The sequence below is a fragment of the Capra hircus genome, chromosome 21 (assembly GCF_001704415.2).
Source record: "Capra hircus breed San Clemente chromosome 21, ASM170441v1, whole genome shotgun sequence".
NCBI lineage: Eukaryota > Metazoa > Chordata > Mammalia > Artiodactyla > Bovidae > Capra > Capra hircus.
In genome coordinates, this window is record NC_030828.1 from 55,570,019 (window position 1) to 55,587,207 (window position 17,189).

Here is a 17,189-nt window from a genome sequence, read left to right on the forward strand (position 1 = left end):
GTGTATACACAAATGCCCAAGGAAGAGGATGGAATAAAATACCCCAGGCACTGGCTGTCTCTGGGCAGTTAGATCCTAACAGGTCACGTCTACTTCCTCTTCATGCTTTCAGGCGTCATTCTGGTTAGAAGCAGGGAGCACGGGCCAGGGGCCTCCCCCCGTCCCACCTCTATCTCACAGCGCACACGGTGTGGCCCGACGGCCCCGGCTCACCTCCCTCAGGGTGGTCAGCGTCCTCGTGTGTATGGTGACCTGCTTGGTGAGGTCCCTGTTGTCCTTTTCCAGCTCCTTGAGCTTGCCGGCCGCGTCCCGGCAGCGGGCCAGCTCCTTGTCCAGCGCGCGGCTCTCCCTCTCGGCGGCGGACAGCTTGGCGGAGCTGTCATCCAGGACGGCATCCTTGAGCTCCACCTGCTGCCACAGCCGCCGGGCTTCCTTCTCCAGCAGCTTCTTGTCCTTCTCCAGCTGGGCCACCTCCTGCTCCAGCGCCTTCCGCTCCTGCTCGGCCCGCTCGAGCTGCCGGTGGGCCAGCCGGAGGGCCTCCAGGTCCCGCCGCAGGCCCTGGTTCTCGGCCTCCAGCTGCCCCAGCTCCCGTTCCAGAGCCTGCGCCTTCTGGCCGCCGCTGTCCAGGCTCTGCTGCAGCCGCAGGTTCTCGGCGCTCAGGCTCTGGTAGCTGAGCTCCAGGCGCTCCGACTTCTTGCCCAGCGCCTTGAGCAGCTCCACGCTCTTCCTCAGCTCCTGCTTCTCGCGCTCCAGCTCCTGGTTCTCGCGCTCCATCTGGGCCACCTTGGCGCCCGTGAAGCGCATGGCCTCCACCATCCGGCGCAGCTCCAGGTTCTCCTCATCCAGCTGCCGGTTGTCCTGCTCCAGGCCGGCCAGCTGCACCGACACGTTCTGCAGGGCGTCCAGGGACTTGCGCAGCTGCCGGTTCTCCAGCGCCAGCCCGTGGCTCTCACGCTCCGCGGCCTCCGCCCGCTCGCCCGCCGCCTGTAGAGCGCTGGCCCTCTGCGCCAGCCGCCCTTTCTCCTCCTCCAGCCGCCCCAGCTCCCGCTCCAGCGCCTCGGCCCGGCCCGCCTTCTCCTGCGCCTGCTCCAGCGCCCGCTGCAGCTGCTGCTGCTCCAGCTCCAGTCTGCTCAGCCGGCCGCTGGTCTCTGCCACCGTCCTATGCAGGGCTTTGTTCTCCTGCTCCACGTCCTTGGCGCGGGCCTCGCTGCTGACCTGCGACCTCTCCCGCAGTGTCCACACCGCCTGGTTGAGGTGGTCCTTTTCTTGCTCAAGGTCCTTGATCTGGGGGAAAACACGATGGGAGAGACATTGGCTGTTGCATAAACATATTGTCATGATCTGGGGCTGAAGTCTGGTTTAATCTGGTGACCAAAGCCCAGGCCCTAAAAGGCCATTCCCCGCCGAAGTCCTAACGGTATTAGTGAACAGCACAGGGAACTATATCCAATAACTTGCAATAACCTACGATGGAAAAAGCATATGCATATATGTGTACATATATATTTTTATACACACACATGCACATATGGGCTCCCCTGGTGGCTCAGCGGTAAAGAATTCGCCTGTGACGCAAAAGACGCAGGAGACCCGGGTTTGATCCCTGGGTCGGGAAGATCCCCTGGAGGATGGCATAGCAACCCACTCCAGTATTCTCACCTGGAGAATCCCGTGGACAGAGGAGCCTGGCGGGGTATGGTTCACAGGGTTGCAGAGAGTTGGACATGACTAAAGCAACTGAGCGGAGACCCATGAACGCATGCACATATATATCTGAATCACTTTGCTGTATGCCAGCACTGAACTATAGTTCAATTGAAAAAACAAAAATCCCTAAAGTTCCTAGGGGCAAACATGGACACGAGGTGAAGAGCATGGAGACCCTTAGGAAGACACTTCAGGTTAAAATGCCTTCAGGGCAGCCAGGAAGATGTAGAAACAGAAACGCATCTCTCCCTCTTACTGAAAACAATGAAACTTGATTCCCTTAGTATGCTCGTCCTGGCCGCTTGCCTCTGTGGGCTCCCCTGAGGCCACTTCTCACCTGCAGACCCTGCACAGTCTTCCCTCTGCCCTGGATGGCCCTCCCCTGGCCTTCAGCATCCTGACTCCTCCCCATCCTCCAGGGCTCCACGTATGAATGGCAGCCCCTCAAGGACAGCCTTGCACCCCGACTCCTCAGCGCCTGCACCCAGCAGGATTCTCTCCGTTTACTCCCTCCAGAGCACACGTCTGGGATCGCCTTGCTTGTCATCTTCTGCCCTTCATGTAAGCCACATCCTGCCAGGGACCCTGCCTGTCTTTTATCCAAACATGGCACTATCCCATCCCCTCTTTTTTTTGCCCTAGCTCAGCGCCTGAAAAACTCAAATACTTGAAACCCCGGCCTCCCCTCGCAGGTAGGGGTTAGTCACGTGTTGAGTGTGACCAATGAATGTGACAGAAGGTCCCAGAGCGGAGGGGGGCTGTGGGGGGTGGCCCTCTGCTCTTCGCCCTCCAGTTCTTTCTCCCATTCCTTGAGGGCACGCGGCAGCCCCAGCTAAGACTGGCAGAGGAGGAGAGCCTGGCTCCTGCTCAGCATCACAGAGCCCTCGCACCAGCCTTGGACTGCCTCCCACCAATAAACCTCAGGGGCTTAGCATAGTGCTATGGACATCGGGAGCCGGATTGTTCTCGGTCACGTGGGGCTGTCCTGTGAGACGCTGGACATTTAGCTTCGCCCACAACACACCAAGAGCATCACCCGTCTTTAGGTGCTGCCAGTGTCCCCTCCTCACCACTGAACAAGAGCGGCTGGTTTGAGCTGCAGCTAGGCCAGATGCCTGGTCACCAGCGTTTCCCCTATAGACTCCCAGGAGATGGCTAAATCCTGGACTACTCTCCCTCCTGCAGGCAGGCGCTCCGGGATAGGCGCCCATTCCCAGAGGCCCTACCTGCCGGGCTCTGTCGGCCTTCAGGGTCTCCATGTCGCTCTGCAGCTGTTCCTTCTCTTTGATGAGCTCCTCACTCAGGACCTCCAAATCCTGGTTACTCTGCTTCTCTCTCTCCAGCTGGGTCTGTAACTTTTCAATCTGCGGAGCCAGAAGACCCAGACGGGCAGCAGTGAGCCTCACAAAGTGATCTATGTTTTAAAATCAACTCAAAACCCATCAGCCCCACCCAACATTTGAACGAGCCTTTTTCTCAAGGGAAAGCAGCCCGGCCTTGCTCTGAAGGGACCTCTGCACACCCTCGACCCTCAGCTCCCTCCCACTGTTTGCATTTTCAGTTCGTGGAAGTGGAAGGCCATGGGCACCATCGGTCAGCTTCTTTCAGCCCACCTCTCCTCATTCCCAATGCCATGGGTCCAAGTGCCCCCAGCTCCCATCTCAGGCCTTATCCACTGTCCTGAGGGTAAGACCACATGCCTGGGGCCACCATCACTGGACGCCCCGCAGACGTCGCTTAGTGACAACTCCAGTTCACCCAGATGCTCAGAGAGGTCTGCGGACGCGACCCTCCTTCCTCTTTCACCCTCCAGTAATTCTGTCTCCAAGCCCTGCCCTCTCTACCCAGGCTTCTTTATTGCCGCTGCCTTTCCGGGACTGGGCCACCTTCCCCGGACCTGGAAAACCACCCCATCACCTCCCTGACACCAAGCTCTTCTGCTGAGATCCACCAGCCTGACCTTCCTAAAACAGGAACTGGAATGGGCTTCCCTAGTGGCTTGGATGGTAAAGCGTCTGCAATGCAGGAGACCCAGGTTCGATCCCTGGGTTGGGAAGATCCTCTGCAGAAGGAAATGGCAGCCCACTCCAGTATTCTTGCCTGGAAAATCCCATGGACCGCGGAGCCTGGTAGGTTACCGTCCATGGGGTCGCAAAGAGTCAGACATGACTGAGCGACTTCACTTTCACTAAGGTGGTGGACGCAGATTCTGACTCAGTGGGTCCAGGGCAGCGCCTAAGACTGGGCTCCCAGGAGAAGCCCCTGCTACTGCCTGCACTGGGAGGGCATCCAGGCTGCTGGTCCCCTTCCCACCGACACCAAACCCCTCGGCAGGCGGGGGCTGGAGCTCAGCAGGAGGCATGACTCTGGTGCCACAGGGACAGGGTTCAGATTCCGGTCCCTCCCTACTAACGACGTGACCGCGAGCAAGTCTCTGTAACTGACGCAGGATCGGCAGTGAGCGTCCTCGTGAGCCTGTCACTGTATGGTGCTGGGCATGCGCTGGCAGGTAGCAAGTGCAGCAGTGCTCGCTGCCCCTTCCCGCGAAGAGTGCGGCCTCACCACCTACAGACCTTCTGTCTGCATTCTGACATGGTCCTAAAGGATCCTGGAGGAGGAAGTGGCAACCCACTCCAGGACTCAGGTCTGCGAAATCCCATGGACAGAGGAGCCTGGTGGGCTAGAGTCCACGGGGTCACACATAGCCGGACGTGACTGAGTGACTAACCAATAAGGGATCCCGATGTGCTGGTTTGGGACAGCTCTTCTAAAAAGATGGATCGCAAAGACCAGATGGGTCTCAAAACTTTGAAAGATCTTGGACCCCAGGCCATTAATCAGCCTCTGGGGTAAGACCCCGAGATGTCCAGTGACATTTGTGAGCAGCAGGCCTGGAGCTGCTGCAGTTCAGCCTGTCTGAGCTGGGGCCTTGCACGGAGAGGTGTCCAAAGCTCTTGGAAGGATCGCTGCCCGTGGGCAGGCTCTGTCTACTTGTCGTGCTTTCCTTCCTGGCTCATGGGTCTGGGAGCTCGCAAACCTCCACGGAGGGAGCAGCAGGCATGTTTCTTCCCCTACCAGTGGGGAGACTTGGGCTGAGTGGGGCTCACACTCATGTCGTCACATCCCCTCGTCAGTACCTCAGCCCCGTGCCCCAAGCCGGGGACCCCAGGACGGGGGAGCCTGGCCCAGCTGGGGCCGACAGGAAAATGCATCTGAGTCGTCCTCAAAAGAGTGTGGGGCAGCGGTCGACCTGGGGGGGTGTATTCCAGCCCTGCTATGTCCTCACTGTGAGGCTCAGGCAAGTCACTGAGCTCCTCTGGGCCTGTGACCTCCCAGGTGGGGAATGCGAGAGCCAGGCTGGCCCCCATGGGGCCTGGGGCTTCACCGATTGACTGAGGAGTGCCAGCTGGTGCCCAGACACACCGCATGGGAAGATCGGGACAGTGGGATGGCTGAGGCCACGGAAAGGAAATTCCGACAAACTGAACCAGATGAGGGTTCAAGGGGCCTGGGGGTGAGTCCTCCAGTCGGGGCTGTGGTGTCTGCCCATCCATCATCAGCGAGCACCTGTCAGTGCCGGACTCGGGGTGTGTGTGGGGGGAGGAGGAGAACGTGAAGCCACACTGCTGGGCCAGGACAGGGTCAGTCAGACGGAGGGCAGACTAAGTAAGATGGCAAGAGGTACTCTGGCGGGCAGAAGGCCGCCTCCCAGGGCTCCCAGCACCAGATATAGGATGGGTCTGGGAACTGTGGCACCTCCCTCCTGCCACGGACTCTGTGCAAAGCCCTGTCTCTTAAGGACTGTGGCAGGAGAGGGCTGGTGTCCCACCAGGGAACCGACCCCGGAGGAACCAGGAGGGTGGGACCCGAGAGGTGGGGGCTGAGGAGTACAGCCAGATGGGCATACCCACTGCCCCTCCTCTGTGCAGGGGTACAGGGCCGGGGTGGACCACGAGGGCTGGGAAAAACATTCTGGGTTGAGACATGGCATGAGATGGGGTGGGGGTTATCTATCGTCCTATGAAGCCAGGACAAAATATTTATTGGCCGAAATGCTGCAAGGCACACAAGGCTTCAAACGGATAAGAAGAGTGAGTAATCGAGCCTGGGGGGGGTCCCATGAGGGGGCTCCAGGCACCCAGTCACAGGAGGAGGGGCTGTCCCAAGCCTAGCCCAGAGATAAGGGACCAGCAGAGTCAGGCCCAGTGGTGCCCAGGTCTCTGCCTGTGGCTGGTGGCCCTCCCATTGCCTATGCGGCCTCAGTAAATGATGCTGGCAGGACTCACGGGCAGGTGGGACGGCTCAAAGCACCAGGCCTGCATGGTGGCTGGCAAGCAAGTGTGCTCACGCTCTCACCCTCAGCTGGACGCTGACAGCTACTGTACTCAATATGATTGCGCCAAGGCAGTGTGATGTACTGATGCCCACTGACCTGGAGTGGCCAAAGCCACGGAAGCCATCCCTAGCCTCTCAATGACCCTTCCTGTGCCTGAGACTGAATCCCCAGTGCAAATGGGGGTCCCTGTAACCACAGAACAAAGACCGGTCTGTAAGCCCCTGTCTGCCCTCCCACATGTCTGGGTTCTGCTGTGCTCCTGGGAAGACCCAGCAGCTGTCCCGAAAGGCAAATGCAGTTTGGCCCCCTCTTCTTCTCCATCCCATAAACCCAGAGGGAGGGGTGGGCACTGGTCCTGCTCACCATCAGCAGCACCCAAAAATGTCCACCAACAGTCCCTACGCCCCGTACATGTACGTGTGCACGGCCTACATCACTGCTTCCTCTCCCCTGTGCCCCATAATAGTCCACTGGTTTCTTCTCACTGAACACTTACTACATACCAGACCCCTCACATACACAAACCCATCGAGTCCTCGCAACATCTGTTAGACGGGAAGCCCACGAACCCCGTTTCAGAGATGAAGACAAGGAGGCAGAGGTCACACCTTCAAGGTTGGGCAGCCACAAGCCTGCTGTCTGCCGACTGCTCTCTACGACTGCTCGCTCCTCTGTTATAGTTAACTGCGGCTGCACTGGCTCCTGCTCTCCTCCCAGCTGCGCATCCTCACTTATACCTGCCCCCCTACCAGCCTCCAGACGGCAGACCAGGCCAGGGGAGGGGCATCCACCTGCCCGACACTCCCCCCACCCGGGTTACCTTCTTGCTGAGCTGCTGGTTCTCCTTCTGAAGCTCCCCGCACTTGAGGCTGCTCTCCTCCAGCGCCAGGGACGCATCGCGCAGGCCCTGGATGGTGCTCTGGAGGCTCTGGTTCTCCTTCTCCAGCTTCAGGATGCGGCTGGAGGCGCACTCATTCAGCTCGAACACAAACGACTTCCTGGAGGCTGAAGCACAGAGCCGAGTCAGCCCCGGGCTCCAGCTGCAAGCCAGGGGCATCTGGTGCCCCATGCCGTGGTTTGAGGGGCTGGGAGGGGGTCCCAGGGGCCGGCTGGGGGGTCTCCTCCACGGTACTGTCACAGTCAGTGCCTGAAAGTCCCTCAGACAGTGACAGTCCTCTATTAGCTCAGCTGGGCCCAGAGCTTCAGAGGAAAGCAGGTTGCAGTGAAGACGCCAGTGCAAAAGTTAAAGATCGCGTCAACTGCCGGGAACCATTTTTTACCAAGCGGCTCACGTGACCATACAACTCAAGGAGCTTAGAGACTAAGAGAGATGGAGAACAGACAACATTTTCTGTGCCAGCTCGGAGAGCAACGGGAGTCTGGGTGGCTCAGCAGGAGGGGCACGATAATCGACGAGTTATGTCTGCCACAGGTGGCAGAAGGCTCCGTGGGTACATATGCCCAGTATTTGCCATCCCTGGATAAGGTCCCCTGAATGGAGACTTCATTTTGTAATTTCATGATTACATTGGGGGAAGAAATGAGAGAGTGTATGTAAACTGCTTTAAAAATTCTAAGTGTAAGAAGGAAATCTAAAAAAGGGGGATATATGTATACGTATAGCTGGTTTATTGTATTGTACAGCAGAAACTATCACAACATTGGAAAGCAACTACATGCCAATAAAAATTTTAAAAATCTCACCCTTTATAAAAAATAAAATTAATGCAAATATTATTAATTTTACTTTCTACTTTTCTAGTGTAAGTTTCCTTCCACAAACTGATACACCCATAGTACCAATTTTCTACGTATGATTCAGTTGCTTCCTAATCTCTATTTCGTTTTTTTCTTTGATCAAGGGGTTTCTTAAGGGTATATTAATTGATTTCCAAATATTTGGTTGTTTTCTAAAAAAAACCACAAAACCTAAATGTGATGAAAATACAAGCTAAAGCCAGAAAGAGGAAGATTATTTATTCCAGCTGTCCCCAACCTTTTTGGCACCGGGGACTGGTTTCATGGAAGACGATTTGTCCACAGACCAGGGTAGGGGAGGGGACGTGGACCAGTACCAGTCTGCGACCTGGGGGCGGGGGACCCCTGAGCGGGTTCCTTTCAAATAGCTCAGCATATGGAGAAGGGGGGCAGTGGGCACAAACCTGAGAGTCAGGAACGGGAGTTCTTAGCTTCTTCCTGCCACCAGCGGGTGCATGACTTTAGGTAAGCCACGGGATTTTAGGTAAGTCAGGGGACTTTTCCAGGAGGAGAAAGGAGTGTGAATGAAAGCCCTCGAAAGAAAGGGCTGGGTTTGTACTGTCCTCACTTGTCTCAACAGTGTCACATACTGAGCTCTGGGAGCCTGATCTGAAAACAGGGCTGCACCCTTACCTGCCTCTTACTCATCACCCCCAGGGGCAAGGATACAGGCAGGGCGATGGCGTCCCCCACATCGAACCGGACACAGACGTGTGTGTTCAGATCCTTTGGGCGGATATCCTAAGGTCTAAAAGGCATCTGCCACCCTCTCTGAGTTCTCATCTCCCACCAAGAACAGCAGTTCAGAACCCGCCAGCCTGAACGTCCTCAAGACCCCAAGCAACAACAGGCAGCACAGCAGGGGAGGTGGACAAAGGTCCGCAGCCCAGGTCCAGCGCTGACACACAGAAGCACATGCGCTCGCCACACACGAAACTATGCTACAAATAAAACAAACCTCAACTGAAACTCCACTAATTCAGAGCCTGTGATCATTTGGATGGTACTATGGCATTTGTGGAAAATGAACATTTTTCTATTGGGGTAAAACATTATAACATAAAATTCACCATTTTAAAGTGCACAGCTCTGTAGCATTAGATGCATTCCCAGTGATGTGCAACCATCTTTACTATCCCCCTCCACACCTTTTCATCATCCCAGACTGAAACTCTGTACCCATGGGGAATAATTCCTAAGGGTCTACGAGTTCAACAACACAGCTGACCACAAGCCTCCTCTCCTCTTCCATAAAAGCCAGTGCTTCACAGACGGTGATGATGACACAACAGTTCATTACTGAGTGCTATGCTCATTAGCACCCAAGCAGAGTAATGGCATCTATTTTAGTAAGACAGTGGCTGTAAGAACAGCATCCTTTACTGTGCCCGTGGGCCAGGCATGGCATCGAGCTTCACCACCGCCTCCTGTGAGGCAGCTTCGTTATCCCCACTTTGCAGATAAGGAAAGTGAGTTCTAAAAGAGGTCACCTAGCTAACAAGCGGAGGAGCCAGGACTTTAAGTCAGGTCTTTCTTGACTCAAAAAGCCACCAAACCACACATGAAAAAGTGCATTCAGGCTCTACTTGCATTATGTCTTCATTCAACCTAATGTTCAATAGCTCCTAGCTAAGGACTGGAAGAAACACAAGCTGGAATCAAGATTGCCGGGAGAAATATCAATCACCTCAGATATGCAGATGACACCACCCTTATGGCAGAAAGTGAAGAGGAACTAAAAAGCCTCTTGATGAAAGTGAAAGAGGAGAGTGAAAAAGTTGGCTTAAAGCTCAACATTCAGAAACTAAGATCATGGCATCTGGTCCCATCACTTCATGGCAAATAGATGGGGAGACAGTGGAAACAGTGTCAGACTTTATTTTTTTGGTCTCCAAAATCACTGCAGATGGTGATTACAGCCATGAAATTAAAAGACGCTTACTCCTTGGAAGAAAAGTTATGACCAACCTAGACAGCATATTCAAAAGCAGAGACATTGTTTTGCCGACTAAGGTCCATCTAGTCAAGGCTATGGTTTTTCCAGTAGTCATGTATGGATGTGAGAGTTGGACTGTGAAGAAGGCTGAGCGCCGAAGAATTGATGCTTTTGAACTGTGGTGTTGGAGAAGACTCTTGAGAGTCCCTTGGACTGCAAGGAGATCCAACCAGTCCATTCTAAAGGCGATCAGCCCTGGGATTTCTTTGGAAGGAATGATGCTAAAGCTGAAACTCCAGTACTTTGGGACCTCATGCAAAGAGTTAACTCATTGGAAAAGACTGATGCTGGGAGGAATTGGGGGCAGGAGGAGAAGGAGACAACAGAGGATGAGATGGCTGGATGGCATCACTGACTCGATGGACGTGAGTCTGAGTGAACTCCGGGAGATGGTGATGGACAGGGAGGCCTGGCACACTGCGATTCATGGGGTCGCAGAGTCGGACACGACTGAGTGACTGAACTGAACTGAACTGAACTGAAGCACTAGGAGTTGGGGACATTGAGAATAAATCACGCTCACTGATCTGAAAGGGCTCATACACTATACTGAGTAGTCTGAAAGAGCAAGGATTTCCAACCCCCATAGGCCACCCTGGTCTCTTACAGAAATACTCTCTCATTAGGTCTGGAACTGTCCCCGGCAGCCTGCACCACCTCTCTGCTCCACCAGGGGGCAGTGGTCCTCCCCAATGGACCTACTCTTCCCCGCAGGGCCAGGAATCAAAGAGATCCCGTCCTCAGACCCCAGCACAGGGTACAGGCCCCAAAGCACAGATAAAACTAACTCCCCTCACCGGCTGGTAGTTTAACAAACTGATGTTTGGTTTGGTACTGATGGGACACCCCTCGAAGAGAAGATGTTTTCCAGCTTTGTTCAACAAATTTTCTATTGTTTGGGGGATGCTTGTGGGAATTGAAAAAAGTGACTCCCAGCCCAGCCGAAAGCCCTGCCTCGTTCTGCGCAGCTCTAAGTAAACAATAACTGGCTCCATCACAGGCACGTGTGCTATTTCTGAACACAGGAACTGGCTTATTGTTTGCTGCGCACTGAAGCTTCCTGCTGCAGCGCGGACCGCTGCCCCACCCACCCTTCCCTGGCCGAGGCGCCCCGTCTGTCTCCAGCAGGGGCAGCGGTGCAAGCCAGAAGAGGCCTGGGTCCTGGGAGAAGCGGCCACTTAGCAGCCCCCGCCTGGGGAGACAGAGAACAGACTGCATCCGTCTTGCCCAATTATGCAAATGAACAAGAAAATAATGCCCAGGCTACACTCATAGCGGGGATGAGTGACCGCTGGGGATGTCTCCTGCCATGCAGGGCTTTCAACCGTCCACAGACAGGGCTCTGATGCCCTCTGGGTGTCAGCGCGAGCTAACCTGCAAGCTCCTGGGACTGTCCATATGGGAACTGGGAAAGCTGGCAACACTTAATTTGTGTTTCATGTCCTGACATCAAGGCTGCCAGACCCCTCCTGCTCTCCTTGGGGAGAAGGGTAATGAAACAGTTCCAAATGGCACTTGAAGGAAATCCTATTTACTCGGGGTGAATGGATGGCCTGACACGGAAGATTTAGAGCCCAGGGCTCGGCTCCCTGGATGAGGAAGCGGCCGCGGGCTGGGCGGCTCCTGGGCACCGGGCGCCCCCTACCGTCTGACAGGTCTGCGTTCTTGGACAGCTGCTCCAGCTCCCAGCCGAGGTGGGCCGACTCATTCATGCTCTGCTTCTGAGCAATCTCCAGGACCATGTTCTCCTCCAGCAGCTCCTCTATTCGCTTCTTATCCGTGTCCCGGTCCTAGTACGGGAAGAAAGACGGAGTGAGAATGTGGCTGGGGGACCCCTCTGGACAGGCCCTGGCCCCCGTGTATCCACCCCCACCCCCATTCCTGAAGGATGGAAGGCCTTCTAGGCACCTGCTCGCTTCCCCGAAGAGAAATGAGTCTAGCCCAGGGCCCAGCTGGGAGTTACGGCCACTGAAAGATACACTGGCTGGCAACGGAGGGTGATGGGAGCGCCCAGGTCTCTAACTGAATGCTGTCTGAACAAAGTGACTTATAACCCAGGGCTTTAGAGCAAGAACCCTGGTGACAGGTGGCTTCGTGGCTCTAGGGCACCTAATATGCCCCGAGAAGCCTGGAAAGGAACTCAGGGATCTCAGCTCAGACCTCACCATAAAAGCCAGCAGAGGCTCTTGCAAAAGACACACCCATGAGCTCATCCATACATGAGCAGTCCAGCATGGTAGTCCCATTCTGTCCATCTGTGGGCGCCCAGTGGGGCCCACCCCGGCCGCCGAGCTGAGCGAGCTACTCTCCGCAGTCAGCATGTCACCGTGTCGGCAGTGGCGCCAAAACCGTGACGGAAAAAATCAGAGAAGGACATGGCACAACCTGAAACCACCCCAATCTGTTTAGATAGGTCTGTGTGGCAGCAGCCTGCAATACCAATTCCAGGTCGTGAAGCTTCGATTTCAGCTGCAGGTTCTCTTTCTCCAGCTCATGAACTTTATCGCCCCGGGCCCGAGCAGCCGTCAGCTGTTCCTCCAGCATGGCCTTGGTTTCAATTAAAATGATATTATCTTCTCTCAGCTCCTGAGCAGCAAAAACATACATGAGAATCATCAGATAAAGGCACCTGCTTCGTGATGACAGCTCGTCCAGGTCTCTGGACCAAAACAAACAATCCAGGGAAAAGGTTGCTGCCTTGAGAGAGTTCTGTCCCCACTTTTGAGCATCGCCACCTTTTTCATCAGGTCAGGCCACATGGACTTTCTCAACTGAAAGAAAATATCCATGAATTATCTGACATGTGCACACACTGTTGCTGTTGCTTAGTCACTAAGTTGTATCCGATTCTTTTTCGACCTCATGGACTGTAGCCCGCCACACTCCTCTGGCCAAGGGATTCTCCAGGCAAGAACACTGGAGTGGGTTGCTGTTTCTGTCTCCAGGGGATCTTCCCAACCCAGGGATCGAACCAGTGCAGGATCGAACCCAGATCTTCTGCTTGGCAGGTGGATTCTTTGCTGCTGAACCACCAGGGAAGCCCAATATACACACTACCCAGTGTAAAACAGGGAGCTAGTGGGAAGTTGCTATATAGCAGGGAGCTCGGCTTGGTGCTCTATGATTACCCAGAGGGGTGGGATGTGCAGGTGGGAGGGAGGTCCAAGAGGGAGGGGACATATGTATACTTAATAGCTGATTCACTTTGTGGTTCAGCAGAAACTAACACAACACTGTAAAGCAATTATACTCCAGTTTAAAAAAATAATAACAAATGAAATCAATCCAGGAAGGTAACACTTTCTTTGCTGGCCACGGTGCACAGGTATATGACATCTATAACCTCACCTGGCTGGACAAGTGGACTCCACTGACAGCTCCGGGACCTTGCTGAGCCTCCATTTCCTTTACAAGGAAGGGTGGGGCTAAGAGTCTGTCCCAGTTCAAGGGCTAAGTCTAATCCTCTCAGCTCAACATTCATTCCATTGATCAGGATGTTGGGGAAGCTGTTCTTTCGTTCAATCAACAGCTTGTATGTAAGCATTTTACACATATTCTCTTGGAAAAACAACTGTTCTCAGCCGTTTCCTGGAAATGGGGAGTCTTTAAGATAGTGAAGTCACAAACAAACGTGAAACTCACAAATAAGTTCCGGGCACACACTGGGTGTGGAATACTATGGCTGCCCCCTTGCAGGGTAGTCCGTCATGCAGCCCAGCACCACTCAGCATCTCGGGGGGACCAAGAGCCCCCTGAATGCTTTCATCTCACAAACATGCACACAGGGGATGTTTCTCCCGGTGGGCAGTGTTCTAAGGCCCCACGTGTGGATTCTAACCATTGAGAGCTGGGCTGGGAGCTGTGTTACCCACTGCATGTCCACTCGCCTTGCACGGGCCAGAATCCAAGATTCCTGGTAGAGGGGAAACTGCAAGCCTTCTGGTCAGCGGACACGGTTCTGATCAAAGCCTGACAGCCATAAAAGGTATAATTATCAAAACTCTAAATTCCCCTGGGCACTCTCTCTGCTGGAGATGACATCCACCGTGCGGTCGGCCCTGCATCAGGGGCTCCCTGCCCCCGCCCCACTCACTATTCATCACAGTCAGGAGGGGGAGGAGAAAGAGGCCGATTTGGGTAAATTAAGGAATAAATTCCAAATCACAAAGCCAGCAAAGGGTGAAACTAGGATTCGAACATGGGCCAGAGAGCTCAGACTGCCTGCAACCCATCCTCAAGGGGCTCATGTGGGTAAGAAACTCAGACTACCAAAAAAAATGTGAAGTACAGCAAAAGAGGGATTTCAAGCAGGAAGAAGACCTGGTCCTCCTCTCTGACCACTGCCTCCACTATTCTCACCTGTATTCCAATAGGGTCTGCCCACGAGCACTCCCAGCCCTGAGTTCCAAAACACAGGCCATCCCTTCATCCTCACAACGAACTCCTATTCCACCCCCAAAGCCCAGCCTGAGTCGCCCCTTCTGAGAAGTGCTTGCAGATTCCCACTGTTCCACTGGTTGAGTCAGCTACCTGGGCTCCCAGAGCGCCCTGGGTACACTGTGCGACAACGGTGTGCTGGCCTGTCCTCCTTCTCCAGACTGCGCACTCCTCAGGGCAGGCCTATTCCACTTCTGCTCTTGTGGGCCCCACAGGAGTATTCAGCAAACACCTGTCAGCTGAATCATGTCACGCGGGGGGGGATCACAGGTGGCATTCCAGTTGGCCTTGATTTCTGACAGGCAGGGATAAACAAGGGCGACCAGGGGAGCAGAATACAGTACAGGATAACTTCTAACTATTACTCAAAAATGTCTCAATTTCCCGGTGGTAACCACTCAACCATACATTAGACGACAGAAATAACGAGCCTTGCGCACGTCCTAGCCTCAGAAGTGAGACGCCTGCAGGAAGCTAAGTCCACACTCACACAGCCCAGGGCTCGGCCCCCAGGCAGATGCTCGCCTCCCCACCTCTGGGGCAGCTGTCAAGGCCAGCCCGCTCCTGAGGACAGGACCCCAAGTGAAGCAGGCGGCCTGACCCGGCCCGGCACACAGCTGAGGGGCCAGGTTTAGGAAGCCACAGTCCAGGCCTGGGGTCGGGCCCCACGTGGCTCGAGAGCTGCCCCTGCCCGTCTGTGAGGTGACCAGCAACGTGGGCTGACGGCTCAGGTCCCTGGGCCGCCACGCGTCCTGCCAGCCATGGGGCCAGGAGCAGACTCCTTTCTCTCACCGCGGATCCCGCCTTCCTCTGCTGGACATGAGACAGGGCTGAGGTGGGGGTCAGCTAGGATAAGGCATGCGAAATGGTCTGTGCATGGTGTCTGGGGCCCAGTAAGCAGGCCAGCTGCTGATTACTGTCTCTTTATGCCCCCATGAAGTGCTGTTCAGGCTGGCACTCAGTGAACATCACCCAGCATCAAGCTAACAGTTGTTTCAGAGATGCCTTATGTCCCCACTCCCAAAAAGCACCAGAATCCAGAAGGAGGGGTAAAAACCAAAGCAACCACGAGCTTCTGCCCACTGCCCTCAGGACCACCCAATGGATCCCTAAGCACCCAACGGATCCCTAAGGTGTCCAGAGCAATGGAAAGCCAGCCCCGAGGGGTCCTCAGGGGAGGGAGCCCCGGGTTACCCTACTTGGGGCAAGCAGAGGCCTCCCACTCAGCAAGGACCACCCCTCGATAATCTCTGCCCACCCATCTCATTCCATTGGAGGCCCTGAGGCTTCACCGAGGACCTGCCTGCTTTTAAACTTTGCCCGACTCAGGAGCGTGGTGGGCTGAATCATAAAGCAAGCATCGGGTCTGTCCTGCGCTAACTTCTCCAGGCACCAAACCGTTAACACAACTCCCTGAAGTCATTAGGAAACAGAGTCCTGATGGGAACAAAGGGTCTGCCCTCATAACGTGATCTTAGTCCCCTGCATGGGGACAAGGCTTGCTCAACACCCAGCAAGCTGATGTGGCAGCTGCTCCAGCTGTGCACTATGTCTCCGCCTCTCAAGCTTCTGTTCATTTCAGTCAGCATGGACCAGGAAGCTACAAATCTCAGAGAGGAGCGGAGACAGGCCTGCCTGGTTTTCACCCTGCCCAGATGCATATGACACTATGCATCCGTCCTTGCTGTTGGGGATTTCAGACAATGAAACGTGGGACAACAGGAATCTCCCAGGCAATCTTTCTGCCTTTGTCCTCCTCCCACGTGGCCCTCTGGACAGCAACCCCTGGGCCCTGACGGCAGTGAGGCACCACCACCCTCTGCAAAAGCACTCAAGGGTCGCCCTGTGCATCCACCCCACACGCCCCACTGCACCTAGGGTGTGCTCCTCTCCTTGCTGTTTTAATCCTGACATAAATAGACTAGGACCCACATAAAAGCTAACAGAAGCTGAAAAACAAAACCTGGAAATTTGTGTTCCATATTGTTGCTTAGTTGCTCAGTCCGTGTCCGACTCATTGCGACCCCATGGACTGCAGCCCGCCAGGCTCCGCTGTCCATGAGATTCTCCAGGCAAGAATACTGGAGTGGGTTGCCACTCCCTTCTCCAGGGGATCTTCCCAACTGAGGTCTCCTGCCCTGTAGGCAGCTTCTTTATTATCTGAGCCATCACAGACCCACATAAAAGCAGACAGAAGTTGAAAAGCAAAACATGGAAATTTGTGTTCCATATTATTCTAACCAAAATTGACCTTGCCCTCGCCCTGAACTCCAGTTCTTTATGTTTCCGCCCATGTGGCACTAACACATTCTCTCCTCCGCGATGTCAAGCCCTTTCTCAGCGGTGAGACTAGACAGACGCCAGGGGAGGGCACCTGGCTGCCTGTTGCTGCCCCTGTGCCCAGAGAAGCATCCCCCTCGCATGGCAGCAGTCCACAGATGTGAGCTGGCTGGAGAGCATGACCATGCGCCGTCACACCTAATGCTGACTTATTCCAGAGACAAAAACTCATGCTTCTTCTCCATCCTTCTCCCCAGACCACAAGTCTGTTCCTTACTGAGCAATGGTTTTTCACTTGCCTTACACAGTGATTTCCAATTTCTCTGTGTGTGCCAGGCCCTGGGCACACAGTCAGGTAAGAGCCAGGCCCTGTCCTTAGGGCTCGTGGTCCACATGAAGCATCTGGCCATGCACGGCAGACGGCAGGTCTGCAGACGGCTCGCAAGGCCACTGCATCGACTCCAATTCAACGAGGCATGCACAGGTGCTCTTTTTCTCCATTCTTGAGACACCAACATTATGGGCATCCAAAAAGAGCACGGCTCATCCTCTCTCTAGCAGCCTGGACTCCCCGGACCAAGCCCTCTGCAGATTCACATGTGCCACTGCCTGCCCTCCAAAGAAGCATCCTACACAGACAGACACTACAGGACTTACTCTTGTGACAATGAACAC

The 17,189-nt window shown here is 54.8% G+C and overlaps 1 protein-coding gene across 2 annotated transcripts in view; it reads right to left on the reverse strand.

The window, feature by feature from the left end:
• CCDC88C (coiled-coil domain containing 88C) overlaps nucleotides 1-17,189 on the reverse strand; it is a 145,568-nt gene that overhangs the window by 39,494 nt on the left and 88,885 nt on the right. For both annotated transcript variants that reach the window (XM_018066131.1, XM_018066130.1), the window contains exons 11-15: nucleotides 12,237-12,383; nucleotides 11,443-11,587; nucleotides 6,864-7,048; nucleotides 2,934-3,071; nucleotides 214-1,284 (exon numbers count right to left, since the gene is read on the reverse strand). In XM_018066131.1, the coding sequence (XP_017921620.1) occupies nucleotides 214-1,284; nucleotides 2,934-3,071; nucleotides 6,864-7,048; nucleotides 11,443-11,587; nucleotides 12,237-12,383 (1,686 nt within the window). The remainder of the gene's footprint in view (nucleotides 1-213; nucleotides 1,285-2,933; nucleotides 3,072-6,863; nucleotides 7,049-11,442; nucleotides 11,588-12,236; nucleotides 12,384-17,189) is intronic.